General features: G+C 34.1%; 1 protein-coding gene across 40 annotated transcripts in view; it reads left to right on the top strand.

The window, feature by feature from the left end:
- Positions 1–12,836, top strand: part of RIMS2 (regulating synaptic membrane exocytosis 2) — a 780,681-nt gene that overhangs the window by 157,879 nt on the left and 609,966 nt on the right. For all 40 annotated transcript variants that reach the window (XM_074267248.1, XM_074267268.1, XM_074267279.1 and 37 more), the window contains exon 2: positions 3,605–3,815. In XM_074267248.1, the coding sequence (XP_074123349.1) occupies positions 3,605–3,815 (211 nt within the window). The remainder of the gene's footprint in view (positions 1–3,604; positions 3,816–12,836) is intronic.

Below are 12,836 nucleotides of genomic sequence, written 5' to 3'. Positions count from 1 at the left end.
TATATTTACACTTATTACTTTATAAGCTAAATCTGCTGTTCACGTTTGTCATGACCACCTATTCTTCTAGTCTATTTCTTCCACCTTTGGTTTTGCTTCTGTAACCATTTTTAAACCCTGAAAGTTGGATGGCATGACTTCTTTGTGTACAGAGGCCATAGGTTGTCAACCCCTGCCTTGATACCATCTGTGTACCTCTCACAGCTATATCCAAGCACAGTAGGAGAATGGACACGGAAAAACAATGAGCTATTTGTGGTTAGAGTCAAGGTCAAGAAAATTTCCTGGATTCCTTATAATTTAAATATGATATGGAGAAATGAATCTCAAAATCACAGAATTTCAGAGTTAAAGGGACGTCATTGACCAGATAGACTAAACTTTTTCCATATAAAGGAATTTACTATAGCATATTTGACAAATTATCATACATCCTTTATTTCAAGATCTCTAATAATGGGGGACCTGTTACCTTCTTTGAGTGACCATCTTAATTTGGATGCTTTGAATTATTAGAAAGCAGGGAGACCAATTAGGAAGCTATTGTATTAGTAGAGTTGACAGGTGATGAAAGACTAAATCAGGATGGTAACCATATAAGTAGAGAGAAGAGGACATTTGTGAGAGATGTAGAGGTAGAATTGATGAAATTTTGCACTGTTTGAATAGTGGGTGAAGGAGGAAAAAAAGTCAAGGATCACTCTGAGATTGTGAGCCTGATACACTAAACATCAGCCCCAATGGAAATAGGGAAATTCAGAGGGGTGGGTTTTGGACAAAAGATAATTTCTGTTTTGAACATGTTAAGTTTGAGACATCTACAAAACATCCAGATTGAAATGTCCAATCAGAATCTATTGATGTGGACTTGAAATTCAGGAAAGAGATTAGGGCTAGATATAAAGACATATGAGTTTTATCTTTATAGAGATAATAATTGAACATGTAGGAGCTGATGAAATCACCGAGAAAGAGAATATAGAGAAAGAATAGCTGAGGGCCCAGGACAGAGCCTTGGGGAGCAATTCCCAAGACAAAGAAAGAAATGGATGACAATTGAATCAATGGAGACTAAGAAAGAGTAGTCATATATGTAAGGGGAGGAGGAGTGAGCACTGTTCAGAATTCCCCCCCCCCCCAAAAAAAAAAGGGAATATTTTAGGAAGGAGAGTGAGTGATCAACATTATCAGATGCTCTAGAGCAGGGATTCTCAAACTGTGGCCTGCAGGCCAGATGCTGCCCACTGAGGACATTTATATGGCCTGCCAGATTATAGCAAATGAATGGGCTGAGGGGCGGAGACAGAGGTTTTTTTTTTTTTTTTTTACTATAGTCCGGCCCTCCAACAGTCTGAGGGACAGTGAACTGGCCCCCTATTTAAAAAGTTTGAGGACCACTGCATGAGTGATTGAAAAGTATGAGGAACAAAAATGGGTCATAATATTTTACTTTCAAGAGCTCATTGTGAACTTTGGAGAAAGCACTTTCAGGTGAATGATGAGGTCAAAAGCCAGACTGAAAAGGATTGAAAAGTAAATTAGAGAAGAATGGGTGGAGGCACCAAGAAGAGACAGTTATTACAAGTGAAAGAAGTTGGGGAATAGTTATCAGGACCTCTTTAGTATTTTTCCCCCCTAATAGTCACTGATTTTAGAAAAATGCTTTGAAGTCAGTTAAAAAAAAAACAACATTTTGAATATTTCAGAAAAGATGTATTGTAAATTTAAAGTTTTGTTTAGTACTTGACTGAAACTTCAAAAACACTTGTTTTTGGGTGGAGATGGGGTATGAGAGTAGTTAATTATCTATGTCTTTAAAACTTGGCTCTACTTTTTTTTTTTTTTTTTTTTTGGTACAGCTTTTCTGGTTCCACTTCTAATATTTCGCACTATTTTGTCTGCCAACTGTTGTCCAGACTCATGAACAGATTTAACCAATTAGTGAAGCCAATCATCCGGTGTCCCTCATGATGACTGAATATTGCAGACACCCCAACTGAGAGTTTGTCTCAGCTATTTGAGACTCATGGGTCCCAGTTTTATTTTAAAAGCCAAAAGATGGTCAGTCCACTACTTATTCCCTTAGTAAAAACATAAAGCCACTTTTACTTGTAAATAATTTTTAAAAAAATACTGAAAAGTATAATGAAGGTGGTCCCCTATGCTGTGAATGTCACTGAGCTTTTAGAATTAAGCTTGAGAGTCTTAGTCTTATATTTATTTTGCTGAATGAGCTTCACTTTTAATTGCTCCAAAGTAGAAATAGAAATATCATGAAAGGGTTCTGGACTTGCAATCAGGGAAAAAACTGAACTCAAATCTCATTTCTGGCATTTAGTACAACTTTTTTGTGACAGGAGTAAGGTACAGTAGTATAGTGAGAAAGACCTCTGTTTCTATAGTCATCTTTGAAGCTTGATACACAGGTGACCTTAGTTAAGTCACTTTACTTCCCTAAACTTCAGTTTTCTAACCTGAAAAATGAAGTATCTGTATTAGAGGTATCTTTTGGTTCTGGATTTATGACATCTCTGAGCCTCATCCTTATTTTAAAAATTAATTCAATAATACTTGTAGTAGCTATCTTATGGTATAGCCATGAAGATTAAATGAGAAAATGAATGGAAAGTACACTGTCAAAAATAAAATGCTATAAATAAATGTATGGACATGTTTCATATATATATATATATGTATATATATATATAAAATTTAATTTATACTTTAACATATTTAACATGTATTAGTCAACCTGCCATCTGGGGGAGGGGGGAGGGGAAAGAGGGGAAAAGTTGGAACAAAAGGTTTTGCAACTGTTGATGAAAAATTACCCATGCATATATCTTGGAAATAAAAAGCTATTAAAAAATAAAGGTCATCATAGTTGTCGTCATCATCATCATCATCATCATCATCATCATCATCATCAACCACTTAAAGTTTTGAAACCCTTCCTCTATATTGTCTTATCTAGTTCTTTTGACAGTCCTTTGAAACAAATACTTCCCATTTTATAGATGAATAAACAAAGACTTTGATAGATTAAATAAATTGACCATGATTATACAACTACCAAACTCTCAAAGAAGGATTTGAATATAGGCCTTTTAACTCCAAACCCAGGGTTCTAACTATGACATGTTTCCTTTCATAAGCTAGTCTTACTTGGATCATTTTAAGATAGCACTTGAAGACACAATAGTATCTGGATATTTTACACATAATAAGAGATGATTTTAGAATTGAACTCAAGCAAATCTAGTTCAGCATGACTTATGTCAACTAGATGTCTGGTTGACTTTCTATGTTTATATCTACATGATAAATTTAGATTTGAGCTAATATTCATGAAGAGATCCACTTTCTGTAGCACTGGCATGACTGAATGTCCCAAAGAGACATTTCTCTTATAATGATCAAATTGCATTATTTTGTTTTCTGTATTCTGCTAAATATTATGTATTTATTATTTTAAACATTTTCAAAAATTTCTTCTTATAAATGTTACATGATCTTAGAATGATAATTTTTTTTTTTTTGAGAATTGAACTATTTATTTTTTCTATTGGGAACTGATTTTTTTTTTATTATGTTTTCCTAACAGAAAGTTGCACCAGCAGTTTGAAATGTATAAGGAGCAGGTCAAGAAGATGGGGGAAGAATCCCAGCAGCAGCAGGAGCAGAAGGGTGATGCTCCCACTTGTGGCATCTGCCACAAAACAAAGTTTGCTGATGGATGTGGCCATAACTGTTCATATTGCCAAACAAAATTCTGTGCACGCTGTGGAGGGCGAGTGTCATTGCGCTCAAACAAGGTATGGAAATCACTTGGGTTAAGCAGAATTGCCTTGTTATTGAAATGATTTGTGTTTAGAATATTTAATCATGGCCAGGTTTATAATAGCAAAATGCAATAAATAATTAAGGTTATTATTAAAATATCTAAGCAAAAAATTCCATGTATTGTTATTTCAGGAAAAAAGTTTTTTTTTGGGTTGAGTTATCTAGATGGTTTTCTATCTTATTTCAGTTTTCCACTTTTGTATGGTGAAGATTGTGATTTTATTCTAATCTATTAGATTATAGGATCAGGTTTTTAAACTTATAGATTTAGAACTGACAAGGACATTAATTGTCATCAGATAGAACATCATCCTTTTACAGATGAGGAAATTGAAAGAGAAGTAGCTATGTAGTGTAGCTAATAAAGTTCTGGGCCTGGAGTCAGGAACTCATGAATTTAACTCTGGACTTACACATTTACTAGGTCTGTGACCTAGACCATCCTTTAAGCTCTCTCTACTTCAGTTTTCTCAACTGTAAAATAGGAATATCAAGAGTACCTACCTGACACGGTTTTCGTGAGGATCATATGAGATAATATTTGTAAAACACATCATATAATGCCTGATAAATAGTGGGTCCTTTTTAAATAATTGTTTCCTTCTATCCTCCCTTATTCAAGATCACACATATAGTAAGTTACAAAGTTGGGATGCAAACCTCATTTATGTCACACTCTAAATTGAGAAGTAAATGACGCTTTTTTTCATGGCCACCTATATATTTGAAATACATGAAGTTACCAGTTCAGTTCAAAGGAATATGTCCTTAGGGAATTGTGAAGATTTTATTTATTTACTTATTTATTCATTTACCTATTCATTAATTAAGCAATTAATCAATCAATCACTTAATTAATTTTTCTGTCCATTTATTTATTTTTTAAAATTCATTCATTCATTTATTTGTTTATTTATTTATTTATTTGTGCTGACGCAAATTAAGTGCCTTGTCTAGAGTCACACAGCTAGGAAGTATTAAGTGCCTGAGACCAGATTTGAACTTAGGTCCTCCTGACTTCAGGGCTGATGCTCTATCTACTACACTACCTAGCTGTCCTATTTTTAGAAATTTTGAAGATGACGTAATCCAAGTTCCTTATTTTATAGAGAAAGGAAGGGAAGCTTTGACTTTATTCCAGTGTAATCCATTAGATTATAAAATCAGTCAGCTAGGTGGTACAGTGAATAGAGTGGCAGACCTAGAGTTGGGAAGAATCATTTTTTTTTTTTTTATTTCAAATCTGGACACAGACATTTACTAAATGTGTGACTGGGAAAGTCATTTGACCTTTTTTGCCTCAGTTTCCTCATCTGTGAAAGAAACTCAAGAAGAAAATAACAAGTCATTCTAGTATTTTTGCCAAGAAAAAGTCATGCATGGGGTCATGAAAACTTGGACATGATTAAAATGGCTTTACAGCAGCAACATAAACTTAAACATTTAGAGCTGAAAGGGACATTAAAGGTCATTAGGTTCATCACCCTCCTTTTTATAGATGAGGAAAGTGAAAGAGAGGCAAGTAGGTGCCATAGGCTACAACTTAAGTAACTTGTCTAAGGTGTCAGAGGTGAGATTTAAACCCAGGTCTATATCTAGTGCCCTTTACCTTATGGCATGCCTTCTAAAAAAGTTCCCATAGCTATTGATGATTTTCAAATGTATTTTGGAGACATTATGTTTAAAAAGTGATCAGGAACAAAAAGTTTGTTTGCTAGGAAATTAGTTTTAATTTCTAGTTTTAGCATTAGTAATTTCCTCCTTAGTTTTTCCTTAAAAATAAACAAACAAAACTATCTTTATTCTATTTCTATTTTTATAACAAGTAGATGAAATTGCATTGTGGTGACAAGTTAAACATAGTTGATCTTTCATTACTGTTAATGCCAATATTCTTCAAAGAGAATTTCTCAGTGCACTAGAAATTTTTAAAAAATATTGTACTAATAACCAAGTAGCTATTTTTCAAGATATCCATTTGTTCTTGTTGTTCTGTCTCATGACTGTACTACCTCCTTTTCTTGACATTCATGTGTCATTCATATATATCCACTAAATTCCTAGTCATAAGATCATAAAGCTCAATCTTGGAGGGACCTCAGAAATAATGTAGACCAATAATCTAACTTTATATATGAGAGAAAATTGAGGCCCAGTTAGGTTAAGTATTTTTTTCCCAAGATCACCCACACAGCAAATGGTAGAGCTGGGATCTAAACTGGGATTCTGAGACTAGAGGTTCAGCTCTTTTTTGTCTATTCCATGAGACCTCCTATCTTTGATGATGTCTTTCATCTTGTCTTACATGTACAAATCATTGTTGGTAATATATAGATGACTTTAACCCATTACATGTATTTCCACTGCTCCTTTGGGTGACTCATGATTTTAATTATTCTGGGAGGGTGTCATTCCATGAATTGTGGTTGTAGAATATCACTGTTAAAATATTGTTGTTAAAGAGATGTAACACAGAATAGCTGATCCTGCTTTAGAAGCTTGTTTATATTTGTTTAAATATTTAGTATTGTGCTTATATAAATATGGTTAAGTAAAGATATCTGCACAGAAATCAACTGTACTTTAAGGCACTTTGAGACTGTACAGCAGCAGTTATATTGCTTAGTTATCTCCTCACTCTATCTCGTCAACCAGTTTTATACTTAAGCTAGATTCTTCGTGAAAAAGTATTTTTTTTAATTAATAGTTTTTATCTACCAGATATTTGCATGGGTAATTTTACAACATTGACAATTGCCAAACCATTTGTTCCAATTTTTCCCCTCCTTCCCCCCTCCCCCCCCATGGCAGGTCGACCAATACATGTTAAATATGTTAGAGTATAAATTAAATACAATATATATATATATATATATATATATATATATATACATGACCAAACAGTTGTTTTGCTGAATGAAAAGAATTGGACTTTGAAATAGTGTATAATTAGCCAGTGAAGGAACTCCAAAATGCAGGCGGCCAAAATTAGAGGGATTGGAAATTCTATGTAGTGGTTCATAGTCATCTCCCAGAGTTCTTTTTCTGGGTGTAGCTGGTTCAGTTCATTACTGCTCTATTGGAACTGATTTGGTTCATCTCATTGTTGGAGAGGGCCATGTCCATCAGAATTGATCATCATACAGTATTGTTGTTGAAGTATATAATGATCTTCTGGTTCTGCTCATTTCACTCAGCATCAGTTCATGTAAGTCTTTCCAGGCCTTTCTGAAATCATCCTGTTGGTCATTTCTTACAGAACAATAATATTCCATAATATTCATCAGCCAATCTCCAATTGATGGGCATCCACGTAGTTGGAAAAGTATTTTAATATATTACTTTGACTTAATAGGGGCTATTTGCTATATCATCTCATTATCTTCCCATTACCTTTTTTCCATTCCTCTTAGGATTCATATAAATTTCTATTTTTCAATTTTTTAGGTGTCCCTTTGTAGTCATTTTATATTCTCACTTCCTTCTTCTTTCATTTTGGCTTTAAACGGGGGTGTGCTTGTAAATATTTAGTAACATGCACCCTGAAAAAGAATGGGACCTTAAGTTATCTAGTAGAATCCTTTCATTTTACAATAAGGAAACGGATAGCCAGGGAAGTTAATGACTTCTCCAAAGTCAGGCAGGTTAATGTCAGAGCTAGTAATTAGATACACGTTTTCTATTTCTATTTTACCATGCTGATCTACTAACCAGCAACTAATAGGTGCCTAAAACAAAATGATTTCTGCTCACAAGGAACTTACATTCTGTTAAGACTAACTAAATAATGGCAGCAACAACAGCAGCAATAACCAACCACAGATTGGTGTACACTCATTGTATCCCTTCCAATTGGACCATCATACCTTTTTCTCAACTTCCTTATGTAATTAATGGCAATAGCCGCTTGCTTCTAGTAGATATTTAACACTTCTTTTTTATGTCATATCTCATTATTATCAAATCCAGTGAAATTCAGGCAGAATATTGTTACAAAGATTTTTTGAAAAACCTATTGCTCTTTGTAGTATAAAATTTAATTATACAGTTGTTTTTTTGAGTTAGTTTAGCAATTTGCTGATAAAGTAAGTTAAATTAGCTTTCATTTTAATTTTGTGGTTCTTTCATGTGAAGCCGTCCCTAAAAAATTAATCAATTCTCTCTTGAGGACAAATTTAGAATACTGCAAAAAAAAAGAATAAATGAATTGCAGGGCCAGATGGAGGTAATGTGGCACTTAGATTTTTTTTTTTAATATTAATTCAATTTTTTGTCCACAATGACTTTTTCTAAAATGAAACTTAAATATTTAAGCTAATATAAAATGCTAAAGCAAATATGATAATGCTTTGAAGATTCATAGATTCATATTCTGTGACATAGAATTACAAAATTATAGATTTAGGTGGAAAGGATTTTAGAGGTCATCAATCAATCAACTGAACATTTGTTAAGGCCCATTATGTGCTTTGTAGAAAAGGGGCTTACAATATATTGGGAAGACAACTTGCAAACAAATATTTATACAAAGGAAGCTATAGACAGCATAAATAGGAAATAATTAACAGATTGAAAGCATTGAAATTAAAATGGTTTGGAGAAGGCTTCTTATAAAAAGTATGATTTTGGTTAGGACTTAAAAGATGTCAAGGGGATCCGTAGTTGGAATGGATATGAGTGACAGCCAGAGAAAATGCCTGAAGTCAAAAGATGGGAGTAAGATGTAAGAAGACTGAAAAGGTAGGAAGGAACTAAGTTATGAAAGATTTTGAATATCAAACAGAACATTCTATATTTGATTTTAGAGTTAATAGAAAGTAACTGGAGTTTGTTAAATGGAGGAGAGGGTAGTGCATGATTGGTTATGTGCTTTGGGAAAATCATTTTAATAGCTGAATGGAGATGTATTGGAGTGGTGAGAGACTTGAGACAGGAAGACACAGTAGTAGCTGTTGCAAAAATCAAGGCATGAAGTGATAAGGGCCTATACTAAGTGATGGTAGTATGAGAGGAGAGAAGGAGGCTTAATGGAGAGATGTTAGAAAGGTAAGAATTAGTGAGGAATACAGGCTGACTTCTAGGTTGTGGTCCTGAGGAACTGGGAGGATGGCATTATCTTCTATAGAAGTAGGGAAGGTAATGGAGGGGAAAAATGAGTGAAAAGTTTAGGGGAAAAGATAATCTCAATTTATCATATGTAAGATGTTTCTTGGATCTCCAGTTTTAGAAGTCTGAAAGGTAGTTAGAGATTCAAGATTGAAGATCAGTAGGTGAATTGGCACAGAATAATTAGATTTAAAAATTATCAACATAAAGTTAGTAATTAAATCCATAGGAACTCTAAAGATCATCAAGTCAAAAATAGTATAAAGGGAGAAAAGAAGAATACTTAGGACAGAACCATGAAGGATACCTAAGATTAAAGATGTGATCTGCTTGAAGATCCTGGAAAACAGACAGAGAAGGAGTGGCCAGATAGGTAGTAAGAGATGTAGGAGAATGCATGGTGTCTCAAAAACCCAGAGGGAAGAGAGTATCAAGGAGTAGCTAACAATATCAAAGGCTATAGAGAGACCATGGAAAATGAGGATTGAGGAAAGGCCATTGGATTTGGCAACTAAGAGATCATTAGTCACTTTGGAGAGAGGAGTTATAGTGGAATGGTAAGTTAGATTATAAAGGCTTAAGAAGAGAGTGAAACAAGAGAAAGCAAAAGCACCTACAGTGCTGAGTCAATAAACAAGGAGAGATAAAAATAAGTAAAAGAGTGAGATTGATGGAAGTATCAACCTGTTGAAGGAGAGGACATGGAATGGAATTATTCCAACAAGCAGAGGGGTTAGCCTTGTAGGAAGTAAGTCTACTTCATTATGAGACAGGGACAAAAAAAGTGGCTGAAGACATCTGAGTAATAGATAAGGAAGAGAGGAGAGGAGGGAGTTATTAGAGAATGCCCTCAATTTTTCTGTAAAATAAGAGACAAGTTTCTCAATTAAGAGTGGAGGTGGGAGGTGTGCAGAGAAGTTTGAGGAGGTATGAAAAGATTTGGAAGAACTGCTGTGAAGGGGGGAGAGTAAATTAATAAGGGAGGTATAGTAGAATTGTTTAGCAGTGGTAAGGGCCTCCTTGAGTTTATATAATAAAAATATGTAGTGGATCCATCAGGAAGGTTGTGTGCTTTTTTTCTATCTTTGTTCAGCAGCAAGTGTTTAGGAGTGATCCAAGGCTGAGTTCTGGCTTGACATGATTGATGATATTATCAGGAGCTAGAGATTCAAGATAAGAGGACAGTGTAGAGTTGAATTGGTTGACTGAGGGGTTAAAATGGGAGAAGAGAAGAGAGGATAGTGTTGGGAAGATGATCAGAGAGAGAATTGAGGGGTCAAGAGATTGGAAGATGATGACATGGATAGAGTGTGATTTTGTGAGAGAAGGCAGAGAATCAGATGAAAAGCCAATAAACTTGTGGTCACATATGGGAATTTTAGCATTTTCTATTTGACTTCTGAAAGCATTCAACCATATTCTTCGAGAGGCACTTGGAGAAGCTTCATTAAGCTCTCAAGCCTCTGGATACAGCAAAGTATAATTCTTGCAAGGCTGCTTGTAGGTGAATCCTGACAGAAAAACAGTATAGATATTAAAACCAAATTTTAGAAGCATAAATGATTCTTCCATACCCTCACAGCATATAATCTAGAAAGTAATATAATAAGTTATATATCATATGTATGCATAATGCATATATGTACATTCATACATATGTACATGTGTAACATACACCTACATATACATATACTTAGGTCTTATAATACATGATACTCTAGTGTATGACATTATATTATATGTATATGATCATATATTACATGGCACTATAATATATGACATATGTATGTGATGATATAGTAAAATATAGCACATTGACACACAACAACATCACATTATATGTCTGTTTATATACATATATATATATATAGCAAATATAGAGAGACAGATAGTATATGACATATAATATATATTATAAGGTAAAATGTCATTGTAGAACTAGGGAGATTTTAAAAAGTATTATGAAAGTTCAGTAAACTATACAACCCTTTTTCTCCTTGAAACCTTTATTATTCTTCCCCCCCCCCTTTTTTTTTTTTTAACTTTTAAATGGATCAGATTCCTTCCTGGCCTTTTTTTTGTCTAAAGCATCTTTCCCATTCAAACAGTAAGTTGCTATTCTCTTCAGTTTTCATATAGATTCCTACTTAGAGAATGGCCCAGAAGACCATAGATTTTTTTCATTCAACTATGCCAAGTTGTATGCTGAATGGATTGTTTTGCTCCCCAGTGAAGGATGGCAAATTGATAATTGGCTCTCCATAGAGAAAATGAAGTTATTCTGAGTCTAAAATAACATCTTAGAGTGACTTATTAGTATTATTATGATCTCACATATTGGATTTAAATGATATGAAGCAACATTGACAATTCTCATGTTTTCTTTTATACTTTATTCTTCAAAATTTTTGTTAAAATAATAGTTGGCATTTATACAGCACTTTACGGTTTGCAAAGCACTTAATAAATATCTCCTTTTATCCCAACAACTTTAAAAGGTAAATGCTTTTATCCTCTTCATTTTACAAATGAGAAAAATAGAAGAAGACTTTAATAAGTTGCCAAGGGTCATATAGCAAGTAAGTTTCTGAAGCCAGATTTTAGGCTTCCTGATTCTAGGTCTACCACTCTTTCCACTGATACCTAGCTACTTTATACCCTGATGACTACATGCTTTGATCTGCGACCATGACTCTATATAGAAAAGGGCAACCGGATAGTGTAGAGCCTTGAGTTTGCATCATATAGAAATTAGTTGAAAGGGGGGAAGAAAAGATAATAATTTGCCAGGATCTGAATGGTTGCCATGGAAAAAGAGGGATTAGACATTTTTAGGGGACTTAGAGGGCAGAAGTAGGAGAAATGTGTAAAAGCTGCAAAAAAGACAATTTTAGGTTTAACGTTAGAAAGAGCTTCCTGACAAGTTAAGCCATACAAAAATAGATGCTTGAGAGGTACCACCATCTTTCAAACAGTCTCTCCTGATGCCCTCAACTACTAATGTCTTTCTTACTTCTCTTGTATTTGTTTTATATTTAGTTTGTATATAATTATATTGCATAGATATGTGTATTTATACATGTATATACAAACATCTATCTATATCTATACCTATATATCTTTACTCTTTTTTCCAAAAGACTATAAGGTTCTAGAGAAAAGAAACCCCCTTGTTTATCTTTGCTTTTTCAAAATTTGGCACACAGTATGTGCTTAATAAGGGGCAGCTAGGTGGTTAGAAGATAGAGTACTGGACTTGGAGTCAAGAAGATCTGAGTTCAAATCCTCTGATGCTTACTAGCTCTGTGATGCTGGGCAAGTCACCTCTGTTTCTTTATCTGTGAAATGAACTTGAGAGGAAATGGAAAACTAGTTCAGTACCTTTGTTAAGAAAGCCCATCAATTTTTGTCCATAAGATAATGTAGAGCTGGAAATAGTGAATAAACTTTAACATATGTTTAATAAATGCTTGTGGATTGATTGATTGATTATGAGGTAGTACATTGTTTTATTGTACTCAGGAAGACCTGATTTTCAGTGCCCCAAATAGATTCTAGCTGTGTGATCCTAAACAAGAAAGTTGATCTCTCAGTCTCAGTTTCCTCATATGTAAAATGGAGATAATAATACCTTCCTCCCAGGGTTGCCAGGAGGATCAAATGACTTTGGAGCAAATAGAAAACCATTTTCAAACCTTAAAATATTACATAAATGCTAGCTACTAGTCTAGTGTGTTCCTCCTCACTGGAGGTTTGTCCTTAAGCAAAGGCTAAGTACCACATCTACAATGTGTTATAGATGAGTTATTGATTTATTGAGTTATGGTTTAGACTGAGGGACACTAGATTCCATACCAATTCTGAAATTTGCTGAGTTTGTGACTATT

Source organism: Sminthopsis crassicaudata, chromosome 1 (assembly GCF_048593235.1).
Source record: "Sminthopsis crassicaudata isolate SCR6 chromosome 1, ASM4859323v1, whole genome shotgun sequence".
Classification (NCBI taxonomy): domain Eukaryota; kingdom Metazoa; phylum Chordata; class Mammalia; order Dasyuromorphia; family Dasyuridae; genus Sminthopsis; species Sminthopsis crassicaudata.
The sequence above is the reverse complement of the archived record's forward strand: the minus strand, read 5'-3'. Positions and strand labels throughout refer to the sequence as shown.